At 41.9% G+C, this 17,965-nt stretch overlaps 1 protein-coding gene across 2 annotated transcripts in view; it reads left to right on the plus strand.

Moving 5' to 3' along the window:
• The window catches only part of LOC121582261 (LARGE xylosyl- and glucuronyltransferase 2), a 97,096-nt gene that overhangs the window by 70,186 nt on the left and 8,945 nt on the right, over positions 1–17,965 (plus strand). For both annotated transcript variants that reach the window (XM_041897943.2, XM_041897944.2), the window contains 4 exons: positions 8,570–8,764; positions 16,488–16,780; positions 17,081–17,163; positions 17,480–17,603. In XM_041897943.2, the coding sequence (XP_041753877.2) occupies positions 8,665–8,764; positions 16,488–16,780; positions 17,081–17,163; positions 17,480–17,603 (600 nt within the window). In that variant the 5' untranslated portion in view covers positions 8,570–8,664. The remainder of the gene's footprint in view (positions 1–8,569; positions 8,765–16,487; positions 16,781–17,080; positions 17,164–17,479; positions 17,604–17,965) is intronic.

Consider the following 17,965-nt stretch of genomic DNA (forward strand, 5'->3'; position numbering starts at 1 on the left):
AGGGGTGGGTGAATCGGTTGAACACCTCTCGCCTTTCTCTTCTGTATCTGCAGGCCTTGGCTCTCTTTCCCTATCCACTGTACCTCCTCCACAAAGTATCTCAACAGCCCTCACTTACTCTGACTGTGACCCAGCTTTGGCTTTGGTTGTTGTGTTATTAATGTTACTAAAAGCATTTTCTATAGAATTGTACTTTTGGTTAATAGACTGCACATGTCGTAGTGGCTCTCCAGTATGTTTTTTTTTTGGGGGGATGGGTCAGCTTAATATTGCAGATAGATTGTATCTTCTATCAATGTAATTGTCTGCATCACTTCCAATCCCCCATGTTTTTTATATATATACTCCCCTTTATTACTTTTCAACCCCGCCATCCTTTCCCTACTTGGAGTAAATTAGTGAACAACAATGCCCAGGCCTCTACTTCCGTTCTATACTTACTATCTACACCTTATGGACACAGTTAATTTTACAATAATTATATTATATATATATATATTATTATTATTTTTTGCTCCTGAACTTCTTCTACTCTCAACCTCTCCGATCATTTTCATGATGACCATCCGGTTTGCTTCTATATGCCATATCTTTCTAACTGTGCTCTTTCCCAAAAGCTCCCAACATACAACCTATATACTTATTATGGACACAGTATGCTTACATTATTACCTATCTTTGTTATTAGTTGTTGTTATTTGTTATTAGTCCCATCCTTCAACTCTATTCAATACCTCCCATCTATCTCTTAACACCATCCATATAGGATTTCTATTTTCCATATATATTTCAACCGTACTGTGATGTTTTACAAAAGTTCAGAACATTTCTATTCTCATTGCTTCTACATATTGTGAATTAAAAATAAACATTTTTGCTAAAAGTATTATTATATTATTGATCGATTGACTATGACTTTTCAGATCACCCAGTAATGCTATCTGCAAGGTTAGCTCCAGGTAAATATTGCAATCCTTTAGCCATTCCTGGACCTGTGTCCAAAAACAAGCTACAAATGGACAGAACCAAAACAAATGATCTAATGATTCTGTCTCTTCACAGCAAAATCTGCAGAGCTGGGAAGATTGTATCCCCCATATAAATAACATTCTATTGGTAGCAAGAATTTTATATAATAATTGAAATTGAAATGTTCTAATTTTTGAATCCGGTGTCGTTTTGCGCGTCAGTTCATAAACACTATGCCATGGGATCGGTACGTCAAAAATCTCTTCCCAACTATTTTGCAATCTATATGGGACGGCTGTCAATCCTTTGGTCCTTAAGTGAAACTGATATACTTTTTTATTTATCACAGTTTTCCTTAACCAATTACAGTGGGGAAAAAAGTATTTAGTCAGCCACCAGTTGTGCAAGTTCTCCCACTTAAAAAGATGAGAGAGGCCTGTAATTTTCATCATAGGTACACGTCAACTATGACAGACAAATTGAGAAAAAATTTCCCAGAAAATCACATTGTAGGATTTTTAATGAATTTATTTGCAAATTATGGTGGAAAATATGTATTTGGTCACCTACAAACAAGCAAGATTTCTGGCTCTCACAGACCTGTAACTTCTTCTTTAAGAGGCTCCTCTGTCCTCCACTATTTACCTGTATTAATGGCACCTGTTTGAACTTGTTATCAGTATAAAAGACACCTGTCCACAACCTCAAACAGTCACACTCCAAATTCCACTATGGCCAAGACCAAAGAGCTGTCAAAGGACACCAGAAACAAAATTGTAGACCTGCACCAGGCTGGGAAGACTGAATCTGCAATAGGTAAGCAGCTTGATTTGAAGAAATCAACTGTGGGAGCAATTATTAGGAAATGGAAGACATACAAGACCACTGATAATCTCCCTCGATCTGGGGCTCCACGTAAGATCTCACCCTGTGGGGTCAAAATGATCACAAGACAGTGAGCAAAAATCCCAGAACCACACGGGGGGACCTAGTGAATGACCTGCAGAGAGCTGGGACCAAAGTAACAAAGCCTACCATCAGTAACACACTACGCCGCCAGGGATTCAAATCCTGCAGTGCCAGACGTGTCCCCCTGCTTAAGCCAGTACATGTCCAGGCCCGTCTGAAGTTTGCTAGAGTGCATTTGGATGATCCAGAAGAGGATTGGGAGAATGTCATATGGTCAGATGAAACCAAAATATAACTTTTTGGTAAAAACTCAACTCGTCGTGTTTGGAGGACAAAGAATGCTGAGTTGCATCCAAAGAACACCATACCTACTGTGAAGCATGGGGGTGGAAACATCATGCTTTGGGGCTGTTTTTCTGCAAAGGGACCAGGACGACTGATCTGTGTAAAGGAAAGAATGAATGGGGCCATGTATCGTGAGATTTTGAGTGAAAACCTCCTTCCATCAGCAAGGGCATTGAAGATGAAACGTGGCTGGGTCTTTCAGCATGACAATGATCCCAAACACACCGCCCGGGCAACGAAGGAGTGGCTTCGTAAGAAGCATTTCAAGGTTCTGTAGTGGCCTAGCCAGTCTCCAGATCTCAACCCCATAGAAAATCTTTGGAGGGAGTTGAAAGTCCGTGTTTTTTTATTTATTATTTTTTATTTCACCTTTATTTAACCAGGTAAGCCAGTTGAGAACAGGTTCTCATTTACAACTGCAACCTGGCCAAGATAAAGCAAAGCAGTGCAATAAAAACAACACAGAGTTACATATGGGGTAAAAAACATAAAGTCAAAAATACAACAGAAAATATATATACAGTGTGTGCAAATGTAGCAAGTTATGGAGGTAAGGCAATAAATAGGCTATAGTGCAAAATAATTACAATAGTATTAACACTGGAATGCTAGATGTGCAAGAGATTATGTGCAAATAGAGATACTGGGGTGCAAAATAAATAACAATATAGGGATGAGGTAGTTGGGTGGGCTAATTTCAGATGGGCTGTGTACAGGTGCAGTGATCGGTAAGGTGCTCTGACAACTGATGCTTAAAGTTATTGAGGGAGATAAGAGTCTCCAGCTTCAGAGATTTTTGCAATTCGTTCCAGTCATTGGCAGCAGAGAACTGGAAGGAATGGCGGCCAAAGGAGGTGTTGGCTTTGGGAATGACCAGTGAGATATACCTGCTAGAGCGCAGACTACGGGTGGGTGCTGCTATGGTGACCAATGAGCTAAGATAAGGTGGGGATTTGCCTAGCAGTGATTTATAGATGGCCTGGAGCCAGTGGGTTTGACGACGAACATGTAGTGAGGACCAGCCAACAAGAGCGTACAGGTCACAGTGGTGGGTAGTGTATGGGGCTTTGGAGACAAAACGGATGGCACTGTGATAGACTACATCCAATTTGCTGAGTAGAGTGTTGGAGGCTATTTTGTAAATGACATCGCCGAAGTCAAGGATCGGTAGGATAGTCAGTTTTACGAGGGCATGTTTGGCAGCATGAGTGAAGGAGGCTTTGTTGCAAAATAGGAAGTCGATTCTAGATTTAACTTTGGATTGGAGATTCTTTATGTGAGTCTGGAAGTTGAGTTTACAGTCTAACCAGACACCTAGGTATTTGTAGTTGTCCACATACTCTAGGTCAGACCCGTCGAGTGTGGTGATTCTAGTCGGGTGGGCGGGTGCCAGCAGCGTTCGATTGAAAAGCATGCATTTAGTTTTACTAGTGTTTAAGAGCAGTTGGAGGCTACTGAAGGAGTGTTGTATGGCATTGAAGCTCGTTTGGAGGTTTGTTAACACAGTGTCCAATGAAGGGCCAGATGTATACAAAATGGTGTCGTCTGCGTAGAGGTGGATCTGAGAGTCACCAGCAGCAAGAGCGACATCATTGATATACACGGAGAAAAGTGTCGGCCCAAGAATTGAACCCTGTGGCACCCCCATAGAGACTGCCATAGGTCCAGACAACAGGCCCTCCGATTTGACACACTGAACTCTATCTGAGAAGTAGTTGGTGAACCAGGCGAGGCAGTCATTTGAGAAACCAAGGCTATTTAGTCTGCCAATAAGAATGCGGTGGTTGACAGAGTCGAAAGCCTTGGCCAGGTCGATGAAGACGGCTGCACAGTACTGTCTATTATCAATCGCGGTTATAATATCGTTTAGGACCTTGAGCGTGGCTGAAGTGCACCCATGACCAGCTCGGAAACCGGATTGCATAGCGGAGAAGGTACGGTGGTATTCGAAATGGTCTGTGATCTGTTTGTTAACTTGGCTTTCAAATACTTTCGAAAGGCAGGGCAGGATGGATATAGGTCTGTAGCAGTTTGGATCTAGAGTGTCACCCCCTTTGAAGAGGGGGATGACCGCGGCAGCTTTCCAATCTCTGGGGATCTCAGACGTTATGAAAGAGAGGTTGAACAGACTAGTAATATGGGTTGCGACAATTTCGGCGGCTAGTTTTAGAAAGAAAGGGTCCAGATTGTCTAGCCCAGCTGATTTGTAGGGGTCCAGATTTTGCAGCGCTTTCAAAACATCAGCTGTCTGAATTTGTGTGAAGGAGAAGCGGGGGGGGCATGGGCAAGTTGCAGCAGAGGGTGCAGAGTTGGTGGCCGGGGTAGTGGTAGCCAGATGGAAAGCATGGCCAGCTGTAGCAAAATGCTTGTTGAAATTCTCGATTATTGTAGATTTATCGGTGGTGATAGTGTTTCCTAGCCTCAGTGCAGTGGGCAGCTGGGAGGAAGTGCTCTTATTCTCCATGGACTTTACAGTGTCCCAAAACTTTTTGGAGTTAGTGCTACAGGATGCAAATTTCTGTTTGAAAAAGTTAGCCTTTGCTTTCCTGACTGCTTGTGTATATTGTGCCCAGCGACAGCCCCAAAACATCACTGCTCTAGAGGAGATCTGCATGGAGGAATGGGCCAGAATACCAGCAACAGTGTGTGAAAACCTTGTGAAGACTTACAGAAAACGTTTGACCTGTGTCATTGCCAACAAAGGGTATATTTACAAAGTATTGAGAAACTTTTGTTATTGACCAAATACTTATTTTCCACCATAATTTGCAAATAAATTCATAAAAAATCCTACAATGTGATTTTCTGGATTTTTTTTTCTCATTTTGTCTGTCATAGTTGACGTGTACCTATGATGAAGATTACAGGCCTCTCTCATCTTTTTAAGTGGGAGAACTTGCACAATTGGTGGCTGAATAAATACTTTTATTCCCCACTGTATGTTCTTTAATGCAAGGCCGACAGACAAGTTCCTTACTTTCTCCCCCTTCCACTTTCCTCTTCCACAGGCTGCAATTATTTGGTTGTAATTTTGGGTAGAGCAGACATTTCCATATGTTTTTGTTAGCTGCATGTGCGACATAACTCCACCAGTCCTACCGATTATATAATTTACCAAGATTATACCTTTTTTAAACATTCTGTCAAAAAATAAAGTTTTTTTGTCAATTAGTATATTTGAATTTAACCACAATATTTGTTGCATTATTTGTTCTGTCGTTTCTGGAGGATTAAATTGAAATTGCATCCAACTTTTTATGGCTTGTTTTAGAAATAGTGATATTTGGGAGATGATTTCCTTTTCAAATAACTGCAAATGAGTTGTTGTAATCTGAATAAAGGGAAAAAGGCCTTTCTTGAACATTGGGTGAGACAATCTTACTAATTTGCTTGAGAACCAGTTCGGATTTAAGTATAACTTTTGTATGACTGAAGCCTTTAGTGATAGGTCTAATGCTTTAATATTTAATAATTTCTGTCCTCCGAATTCATATTCATTATATAAATATGCCCTTTTAATTTTGTCTGGCTTGCCGTTCCAAATAAAATTGAATATTTTTTTCTCATATAATTTAAAAAACTGTTCGCTAGGCGTAGGCAAGACCATAAGCAAATATGTAAACTGGGATAATACTAAAGAGTTAATCAGGGTGATTTTTCCACAAATTGACAGGTATTTTCCTTTCCATGGTAGTAAGATCTTATCTATTTTTGCTAACTTTCTATTAAAATTTATTGAAGTGAGATCATTTATTTCCTTTGGGATATATATTCCGAGTATATCCACATCACCATCAGACCATTTTATTGGTAAACTACATGGTAATGTAACAATTGTATTTTTTAGTGATCCAATAAGTAATATAGTACATTTGTTGTGGTATTGTTGCTTCTCTCTCTCTCTCTCTCTCTCTCTGGCATTATCAGTAGTGCTCTTTGTCCTTGTCGTTTTAGTCTGCTAGCTGTAGGCGCTGTGTCGAGATGAGAGTTGAACAGCGTGACGAGAATCCATTGGAATGAGAGCCCTTGAGCAAACACACACACACACCTCGAGCAACCAAGCTAAGCATCTGTGTTTTTGTTAAGTAAAGTCGCACACTGGATGTTCATTTGACAGTCTTGAGGGTGTGTGTGTGTGTGTGTGTGTGTGTGTGTGTGTGTGTGTGTGTGTGTGTGTGTGTGTGTGTGTGTGTGTGTGTGTGTGTGTGTGTGTGTGCGCACGCCTGTCAAGTAGATAAAAACCACAGGTTAGCGTTCTTTGTCATGAATCTTGTTCTGGAGGCAGCTCTGCAGAGTGGTCACTAGCTGGCACAGTCATAAAATCAGATTTTAACCTTAACCACACTGCTAACATTAATGCCTAACCCTAACCTTAAATTAAGACCAAAAAGCACATTTCTGTTTTCATGAATTTTGACTTTGCAGAAATCGCTCAGTTCTGCCTCCAGGACAAGACTCATCCCAATAAACATCAACCTGCATAAAAACCTGGGTCAAGGAGCGAGTTCAGTTTAATCTCACCCGTATACTGTCCACCCATCCCACTTTCTCCTCCCTCTCTTCCCTCTCAAACCAGAGTTTTCACAACAGCAAAGCAAAGGCCAGACACACTCTTCTTTTCATAATTTTTTTACTTCTCTTTATTAATTGGCAGCTGCATTCAATCTTGTTTCCTTCAGGCCTGCGTCTAATTAGAGTGAAGCATGATTAATTAAGCTCGTCATAAAACAAAGAGAGGACCTGGAACTCTATTCACCCTTATAGATAGAGGGAGGTAGAGAGAGAGAGAGTCTGCCCACACTTATTGCCAATTGTGCACAATGCCCCTGCTGTGAGCCTGGCTGTGAATAAACTGTGTGTGGGTGTGGGTGTGTGTGTATGAGCGTGCTTGTGTGTTTGTGCATATGTGTGTGTGCGTGTGCTTGTATTTGTGTTAAGAGAATGAGAGTGAGATGCCACACTGTATAAAGGTTTTTCAAAGTGACCGAGATTGCACAATAAAGTCGGATTTATTTCCATTGTGGTCCCTATTTTCTTGCATAGATACAGATACAATTACATAGATACAGATAAAATTAAATAGATACAGATACATTACAGAGATACAGATACATTACAGAGATACAGACAAAAACATGCTAGACCTCTAGATGAGTATGAGGGGGGAGTTTAAATACAATTCTTACAAGCTTGTTTTGGCTGGTCTGTAGCTTATTCTTTAGATGTTTGGGGCTACTGGTGAACCACTGGACTAGCGCACTTGACAGAGTCTTTAGGGTATCTATATAGCTAGGTTTCCATCCAATTGGCGACAGATTTTCATGTGAATATTCAAAAATCTGCATAAAAACAATATGCTCATTTTCCCATCAGAGTTGTGTATCCATAAATACGTAGTCCACATACAAATAACTTTTGTAGTTAAATTCCCATGTACCGAATAAAAAATACAAGTTAAATGGGTTTCCATCGCATTTTAAACTCTAAGCCTACTGATTGTTTTGTCACAATAAATATTGCGTAGGTATAGTAAATGTGCGCTCTAGCCAACAACTCGCAGATACAGTGCGGGTATAGCCTACATGATGAGATTATTACGGACAAAAGTGCAAGATTATTTTTATTTGTCAAACGGCAACCAAGCATCGATCATGTAACCAGAATAAGACCCTTGATATTTATTGCACTTTCACCACCCTGTGAAGGTCATCTCCTGAGTGGCGCAGTGGTCGAATCCAGGCTCTGTCGTAGCCGGCCGTGACCGGGAGACCCATGGGGCGGCGAACAATTGGCCCAGCGTCGTCCAGGGTAGGGGAGGGAATGGCAGGGATGTTGGTAGAGCATGGCGTTTCCAACGCCAGGGTTGTGGGTTCGATTCCCGTGGGGGGCCAGTATGATTTTTTTTAATAATATGTATGCACTCACTAACTGTAAGTCACTCTGGATAAGAGCGTCTGCTAAATGACTAAAATGTAAAAATGTAAAATAAATTATTTCATCTGTAGCCTAATAAACTGAATGCTTTCCCATGATATCGTGACATTTTTTAACCGACATGTACTTTACTCACATAAAAAGGATGGATGGAAACCTGGTTAATATCAAGTCATTTTGAGGATGCTGGAATTATATTTTGGATGAACCTGTGCATGCCTACAGGAGACTTTTGAAGTAGCCTAATCAGATTAAAACATTGTGACTGGGTGTGTTCATGCCCCTGACATTTCCGTGTCCTAACTTCTGCTTTGCTTGAATACAAACTGCACTGTTATGCCACTAAAACATTTTGTGATAGCATCATGCTAACCTTCTATCTCCTCCTCTCTTTCTCCTCCTCTCCCTACAGATGAGAGGATGCAGCAGGAAGTAGATGAGAGACTGAGCCCCACCTGAGCCCTGACCCCTCACCTCCCACCCCCGCCCCCACCCAGCTGTCCCATCATGCACCTGCCATTTCGAGGTCGTCTGAAGCTGCTGGTGGCATCTCTGACCGCTGTCATCCTTCTTACCTGGCTCTACCTGCTGGCTGGGAACCTGGAGAGTAAGTAGTACCTGCCAGTCGCCATGGTTACAGTGAGGGGAAAAAAGTATTTGATCCCCTGCTGATTTTGTACGTTTGCCCACTGACAAAGAAATGATCAGTCTATAATTTTAATGGTAGGTTTATTTGAACAGTGAGAGACAGAATAACAACAAAAAAATCCAGAAAAACGCATGTCAAAAATATTATAAATTGATTTGCATTTAATGAGGGAAATAAGTATTTGACCCCTCTGCAAAACATGACTTAGTACTTGGTGGCAAAACCGTTGTTGGCAATCACAGAGGTCAGACGTTTCTTATAGTTGGCCACCAGGTTTGCACACATCTCAGGAGGGATTTTGTCCCACTCCTCTTTGCAGTTCTTCTTCAAGTCATTAAGTTTTCGAGGCTGACGTTTGGCAACTCGAACCTTCAGCTCCCTCCACAGATTTTCTATGGGATTAAGGTCTGGAGACTGGCTAGGCCACTCCAGGACCTTAATGTGCTTCTTCTTGAGCCACTCCTTTGTTGCCTTGGCCGTGTGTTTTGGATCATTGTCATGCTGGAATACCCATCCACGACCCATTTTCAATGCCTTGGCTGAGGGAATGAGGTTCTCACCCAAAATTTGATGGTACATGGCCACGTCCATCGTCCCTTTGATGCGGTGAAGTTGTCCTGTCCCCTTAGCATAATGTTTCCACCTCCATGTTTGACGGTGGGGATGGTGTTCTTGGGGTCATAGACAGCATTCCTCCTCCTCCAAACACCGCGAGTTGAGTTGATGCCAAAGAGCTCCATTTTGGTCTCATCTGACAACAACACTTTCACCCAGTTCTCCTCTGAATCATTCAGATGTTAATTGGCAAACTTCAGACGGGCATGTATATGTGCTTTCTTGAGCAGGGGGACCTTGCGGGCGCTGCAGGATTTCAGTCCTTCACGGCGTAGTGTGTTACCAATTGTTTTCTTGGTGACTATGCTCCCAGCTGCCTTGAGATCATTGACAAGATCCTCCCGTGTAGTTCTGGGCTGATTCCTCACCGTTCTCATGATCATTGCAACTCCACGAGGTGAGATCTTGCATGGAGCCCCAGGCCGAGGGAGATTGACAGTTCTTTTGTTTTTCTTCCATTTGCGAATAATCACACCAACTGTTGTCACCTTCTCACCAAGCTGCTTGGCGATGGTCTTGTAGCCCATTCCAGCCTTGTGTAGGTCTACAATCTTGTCCCTGACATCCTTGGAGAGCTCTTTGGGCTTGGCCATGGTGGAGAGTTTGAAATCTGATTGATTGATTGCTTCTGTGGACAGGTGTCTTTTATACAGGTAACAAACTGAGATTAGGAGCACTCCCTTTAAGAGTGTGCTCCTAATCTCAGCTCGTTACCTGTATAAAAGACACCTGGGAGCCAGAAATCTTTCTGATTGAGAGGGGGTCAAATTCGTATTTCCCTCATTAAAATGAAAATTAATTTATAACATTTTTGACATGCGTTTTTCTGGATTTTTTTGTTGTTATTCTGTCTCTCACTGTTCAAATAAACCTACCATTAAAATTATAGACTGATCAGTTCTTTGTCAGTGGGCAAACGTACAAAATCAGCAGGGGATCAAATACTTTTTTCCCTCACTGTACATGACTGACTGGAACTACTTTTCCATTGAACTGCAGTAGGAAGGAATGGAAACACAAGTATGCATGTACTGTAGCTACTTTAAAAACACATTAAACAATGGTGTACAGATGTTGTGTCTTAATTTGATCATCCTGTTGTTGCAGGAATTGTTCTGCACTGCAGGAAATGCAAACTTGTAGTGCATCCAAGATTTAAAAAGTATTCTAAAGTTTGTAATTTCCATTTTAAAATGTCAGACTTGATTTTCCCTAACGGAAATTAACTCGAAATAATGTTTATGACCTCAAATAACAATAACTGTAACGACCCTTTTTATTATGAACTTGGATATCAACGTTGCCACTTCAGCATACTTATGTGGCACAGTCGATGCCATGCAGGGCTACAGGCCAGAAGTTCAAGGGTTTGCCGACCACCACAGACAAACTCACTCTCTCTGCCTGTTTCATTACGGCCCTGCCACACTATAGCCATCGGGCGTCTGGCATTGCCATCAGCCGTTGAGGCTATGCTTCCTTTGAAATCAATGAAAGCTGATTCACTGCCTGTGTTGCGCTTGCGTTGCATCATGTCCAATGGCAACGTCCAGCTCAAGAATCAGAGGTTCAATTCTCGATGGCTGATGGAAACGTTCATTCTATCTTGTGAATTGAAATAATGACAAATAAAGTTGATTTTGGTTGCATATGGCAACGACTATACCCCACTGGTTATTTTAGTAAGATTTATGAAGTCAAGAAGCTACTACTACTAGCTAGCTAGTTACATTGACTAGCTAGGTTCAAAAGGTTAAAAAGCAGCTTGTGAAATTAGAGGATCATTTAGTACAACCACTAGCAACAATTTAGTGAGTACTTGCGAAAAACTGGACCAAAGCTATATTACATACGCATAATGGATGAATATGGTACAGTACAGTAGGCAAAATAGAATAAAGACTCAGCTCCTCTCCACTCTCAAAACAACGCACTCTGTGTAGCAGGTAAAACTTCACAGTGATGTGACGCTGATGACAAATCAACGCAATATATATAGTGGAGCTGAAGAGTAAAACTACAATCAGAGCCAGCTGCAGACAATGATCAGCTAGGGGGAAATCAGATGTTCAACATTTTGATGTCATATACAGTGGGGAGAACAAGTATTTGATACACTGCCGATTTTGCAGGTTTTCCTACTTACAAAGCATGTAGAGGTCTGTAATATTTATCATTGGTACACTTCAACTGTGAGAGACGGACAAAAATCCAGAAAATCACATTGTATGATTTTTAAGTAATTAATTTGCATTTTATTGCATGACATAAGTATTTGATACATCAGAAAAGCAGAACTTAATATTTGGTACAGAAACCTGTCTTTGCAATTACAGAGATCATACATTTCTTGTAGTTCTTGACGAGGTTTGCACACACTGCAGCAGGGATTTTGGCCCACTCCTCCATACAGACCTTCTCCAGATCCTTCAGGTTTCGGGGCTGTCGCTGGGCAATACGGACTTTCAGCTCCCTCCAAAGATTTTCTATTGGGTTCAGGTCTGGAGACTGGCTAGGCCACTCCAGGACCTTGAGATGCTTCTTACGGAGCCACTCCTTAGTTGCCCTGGCTGTGTGTTTCGGATCGTTGTCATGCTGGAAGACCCAGCCACGACCCATCTTCAATGCTCTTACTGAGGGAAGGAGGTTGTTGGCCAAGATCTCGCGATACATGGCCCCATCCATCCTCCCCTCAATACGGTGCAGTCGTCCTGTCCTCTTTGCAGAAAGGCATCCCCAAAGAATGATGTTTCCACCTCCATGCTTCACGGTTGGGATGGTGTTCTTGGGGTTGTACTCATCCTTCTTCTTCCTCCAAACACGGCGAGTGGAGTTTAGACCAAAAAAGCTCTATTTTTGTCTCATCAGACCACATGACCTTCTCCCATTCCTCCTCTGGATCATCCAGATGGTCATTGGCAAACTTCAGACGGGCCTGGCCATGCGCTGGCTTGAGCAGGGGGACCTTGCGTGCGCTGCAGGATTTTAATCCATGACGGCGTAGTGTGTTACTAATGGTTTTCTTTGAGGCTGTGGTCCCAGCTCTCTTCAGGTCATTGACCAGGTCCTGCCGTGTAGTTCTGGGCTGATCCCTCACCTTCCTCATGATCATTGATGCTCCACGAGGTGAGATCTTGCATGGAGCCCCAGACCGAGGGTGATTGACCGTCATCTTGAACTTCTTCCATTTTCTAATAATTGCGCCAACAGTTGTTGCCTTCTCACCAATCTGCTTGCCTATTGTCCTGTAGCCCATCCCAGCCTTGTGCAGGTCTACAATTTTATCCCTGATGTCCTTACACAGCTCTCAGGTCTTGGCCATTGTGGAGAGGTTGGAGTCTGTTTGATTGAGTGTCTGGACAGGTCTCTTTTATACAGGTAACGAGTTCAAAAAGGTGCAGTTAATACAGGTAATGAGTGGAGAACAGGAGGGCTTCTTAAAGAAAAACTAACAGGTCTGTGAGAGACGGAATTCTTACTGGTTGGTAGGTGATCAAATACTTATGTCATGCAATAAAATGCAAATTAATTATAAAAAAATCATACAATGTGATTTTCTGGATTTTTGTTTTAGATTCCGTCTCTCACAGTTGAAGTGTACCTATGATAAAAATTACAGACCTCTACATGCTTTGTAAGTAGGAAAACCTGCAAAATCGGCAGTGTATCAAATACTTGTTCTCCCCACTGTAATGATATAAAATATTTGAAACAAATTTTTCACCAACAGGTACCACACAACCAATAAACAAAGCATACCGACTTCGGGCACTTCAATATCATGGTTTGCGTTTTCAACACCACAATAAATAGATGTCAATCTCGACAAACAGAAAATACATCCCTCCATACCTTGTAGGCTTACCCAGTATCAAAGGCTTGGCTTGAGAATCCCTGAATATCATTAAACTTTTGGGTGTTTTGTAACAGATGTCTCTTTCCATTCATCAAATGGCCGCTGCACAGTTTGGATTGATTTGATTGAATCAATAAAAAAAAATACATATACACACAGTATAAAGGTTTTTCAAAGTGACCGAGATTGCACAATAAAGTCGGATTTATTTCCATTGTGGTCCCTATTTTCTTGCATAGATACATATACAAATACATAGGTACAGATACATTACAGAGATACAGATACAATTACATAGATACAGACAAAAAAATGCTAGACCTCTAGATGAGTACGAGGGGGGAGTTTAAATACAATTCTTACAAGCTTGTTTTGGCTGGTCTGTAGCTTATTCTTTAGATGTTTGGGGCTACTGGTGAACCACTGGACTAGCGCACTTGACAGAGTCTTTAGGGTGTCTATATAGCTAGGTTTCCATCCAATTGGCGACAGATTTTCATGTGAATATTCAAAACTTTGCATAAAAACAATATGGTCATTTTCCCATCAGAGTTGTGTTTCCATAAATACGTAGTCCACATACAAATAACTTTTGTAGTTAAATTCCCATGTACCGAATAAAAAATACAAGTTAAATGGTTTCCATCGCATTTTAAACTCTAAGCCTACTGATTGTTTTGTCACAAAAAATATTGCGTTGGTATAGTAAATGTGCCCACTCTGGTATTGGCACGTGCGCTCTAGCCAACAACTCGCAGATACAGTGCGGGTATAGCCTACATGATGAGATTATTGCGGACAAAAGTGCACGATTATTTTTATTTGTCAAACGGCAGCCAAGCATCGATCATGTAACCAGAATAAGACCCTTGATATTTATTGAAAGGAGCATCAAGCTCATCACCTTGCACTTTCACCACCCTGTGAAGGTCATCATAAATTATTTCATCTGTAGCCTAATAAACTGAATGCTTTCCCATGATATCGTGACATTTTTTAACCGACATGTACTTTACTCACATAAAAAGAATGGATGGAAACCTGGTTAATGTCAAGTCATTTTGAGGATGCTGGAATTATATTTTGGATGAACCTGTGCATGCCTACAGTAGACTTTTGAAGTAGCCTAATCAGATTAAAACATTGTGACTGGGTGTGTTCATGCCACATACAAAAGGTAATACATTTTCAAAGTAAATATTTAGGCTATATTGAAGCTTTAGGTTCTAGGTGCACATGGAATAGGCTCGGATTGGAGAGGAAGCAGAGACCACGTTAAGCTTTCCTGAATAACTGGGGCTGCCGGGAGCATATGTGGCCACATTATTATAGGACGATTTGGGAAAGTGATGATCTGCAACAGACAGCACATCTCAGTATCAGAAGTAAAAATACATCCAGCCTGGCCTGCTACTGTGCTTTTCTAGACCTTATAAACTGTCGAGAGTAGACCCACAACTGATCCAAATGGAATGAAAAATTCAAATCACAATTTTGCGTCATTATTCAAATTACATTTTCACTGCAGCCTAGAGTAGAATTTTGAATTGCCCCTAAACAAAATCAATAGGGGAGCTTTTTGAGCTGCGTGTCTCATGTCTTCAATGTTATTTCCTGCACAATGATGCACCTGGCCTCAGCTATTCCTATTTGTTCTTGTGGATTCATATTGAAAATGTATGCAGCTTTGAATGCTTTTATGTGTGGTATGATTGCCAGTTAGCCTATTGCAGATCTAGACAAATGGTGCACCTACCACTATTGTCACGATGAATGGTGGATAGAGGGCAGGATAGACTGGTAGACTACATTGAGTATACCAAACATTAGGAATACCTTCCTAATATTGAGTTGCACCCCCGTTCAAAGGCACTTCAATCTTTTGTCTTGCCCATTCAACCTCTGAATGGCACACATACACATTGGCACACATACACATACACATCTCAATTGTCTCAAGGCTTAAACATCCTTCTTTAATCTGTCTCCTCCCCTTCATCTATACTGATTGAAGTGGATTTCACAAGTGACATCAATAAGGGATCATAGATTTCACCTGGATTCATCTGGTCAGTCTGTCATGGAAAGAGCAGGTGTTCTTAATGTTTTATATACTCAGTGTATATTGACATGTGGTATAGTAACATTTTGAATGCTGAAAAGCGTTGTGCATAAGGGAAGTACCAAAACACCTTGATATAGGGGAGGCGCATGCAAGCAGATGAGGAAATGTGGCTTGGATGGAAGACATTATATAATAAAACATGCAAAAGAGCGAATGTAAACCAGGGAAAAAACACACTACCCTCCCCTGTGCCCGATAGAAAAAAACAAAAAAACTAAATAAAAGTTTGACAACCCTCCCCTATTTTGGAAATGTTGATCTGTCCCTAACAATTCACATTTCCTCTTGCTGCAGGATTATAATCCTGCTGTGTGAAACTGGCTCAAATTAATATACGGCATCTGTACTAACAATCTTGTAGGCTGAGATTTCTTTGTCCGAGAATTGCTATGATTACTTTCCTGACTTCTAAGAATCAAGCAAGGCTCTTCTGAGAATGTCTGTGGTTAAGTGTTCTTAGGCAGTCTATATATGATTGTCAGTATCCTGTTGTAAACAAAAACAATAGACCCTGGACATACTGTCATACACTCCTAAATCCAAATTATGATGCGTGCCAGAATTCATAAGCACTCACACACACACATGCATGCATACGCACACTGACAAATCCTCTCTCCCACATACATTACCTAAGATGACTGATGGGGTGTTTATAGTGCAGTCTGTTCATTTCAGCTCTACGGAATAGCCGGAGGAAGCAGTGAATTACTGTGTCCACACTAGAGGACAAGGCTGTCCTTGTACAGTATCTGTGTCAGGATTGGGTCTACATATCAGTATATCTCTCTCTCACCCACTTTCCTCTGAGCGACCAGGAACAGAGTGTGAACATTTCCAGAGTGCCTCACTTCATCTGTGTCGGCCAGCTGCTCCTCAGACAGTTTGTCAAACAGACAGAGAGGGGTTGATGAGAAAGAGAGAGATGAGATAAATAAAGAAGCAGAAAGTGAAGTGAACACTTTCTTCCCTCATGTGTTTCTTATACAACTCTAGAAATGAAAGATTTAATTAAACCCTCATTCTAATTCTAATTCCCCTCTCCCCCTTATCCCCTCCTCTCCTCCTCCTCTCCCCCTCTCCAGATGGGCGTTCTCTCCTCCTGTCCCCCTGTCTGTCGGAGACCCCCGAGGCACGGGTTCTAGACCGGGCGGTTCTAGAGTCGCGGGTGCGTGAGATGGAGGAGGAGAACCGGCAGATCCGCCTGCAGCTCAGCCAATTGCAGGGCACGGCAGGCCAGCCCGCCGACGGTGGTAACTACGGCAACGCGGCGTGGGGGGCGTCAGCTGACACTGGGCCCGAGGACGTGGAGAACACGGCGGAGGAGAGAGCCAATCACACCGAGTGTCCCCGTTCGCCCACCGTACTGAAGTGTGAGGTGAGCCAGGATCAGAGACTTATTTTAGAGCAGCACTGTTTTAGCTGTGTTAGTTTAGCTTCGCTGTTTGGTCATTGGTGTTATGTTGATATGGCGTCATTGGTCTTATTTTCATATGTCATTAGTGTTAAATTGATATGTCAAATCTACTGTCAGTGGTGTTTGTGTTTTGGATAAAATAACATAGTCATAGTGAAATAATATGGCTATTGTGCTAAAATGTAGACATAGGGAGTCGATATTCCCAACAGTGTTGATGGCATCGCTTGTGGCTAATTCTGCCCTCTCTCTTCTGTGCAGCTGATTCATGTAGCGTGCGTGTGTGCCGGTCACAACGCCAGCAGAGATGTGGTCACCCTGGTCAAGTCCATCCTGTTCCACAGGTAACACAACAGAGCTACACATACAACTACACCTACTGCTATAGCTACAGCTAAACCTAATATAGCAACAATAGTTGTTTATTCTACTTGATAAATCCTAAACTAATAAGGCTGAAGTCAATTCAAAGGCCACTTGAGATAATTATTAATTAATTAATTATTGGACTCATGGGAAGTTTTGTGACTTTAGGAAATGTCAGGACCTTCTTAATCAGAGAGATTAGGCACTTGAGTAGCTCTTGGCATATGTATTTTCTCTCTCTCTCTCTCTCTCTCTCTCTCTCTCTCTCTCTCTCTCTCTCTCGCTCTCTCTCAGGAGAAACCCTCTCCATTTCCACTTCATCACAGATGCAGTAGCCAATCAGATCCTGAGTTCTCTGTTCCAGTCCTGGATGGTTCCGTCTGTACAAGTTAGCTTCTACGACGCAGACGAACTCAAGGTAAATGACCCCCCCCCATCTTTCCCCTTTAAAGTATTCTCTCCTCCTCTTTTGATGAGCTCTAGCTCAGTGATAGGCAACTCTGGTCCTCAGGGGCCTGAGTGTCTGCTCTATCTTTTAAATCAGTGTTTAGGAAATAATTTGTGTGTACTCTGTGACCAACCATTGACATTTAAGGGGAATTCCACCACTTTCCAATCAATCAGTGGGCAGGAGAAAGAGAAATCCAGTAGACACCGGTTTCACAAGGAACGGAGACCATCGTGTCACCTCAGACGTTTGTGTGTGGTATGTGCATGTACTGTGGGTGGGTGTGTGCGTGTAGCTTTGGCTCTTTGCTATTGATAAAGGGTTCATACAGT

Source organism: Coregonus clupeaformis, chromosome 15, assembly GCF_020615455.1.
Source record: "Coregonus clupeaformis isolate EN_2021a chromosome 15, ASM2061545v1, whole genome shotgun sequence".
NCBI classification, from domain to species: Eukaryota; Metazoa; Chordata; class Actinopteri; order Salmoniformes; family Salmonidae; genus Coregonus; species Coregonus clupeaformis.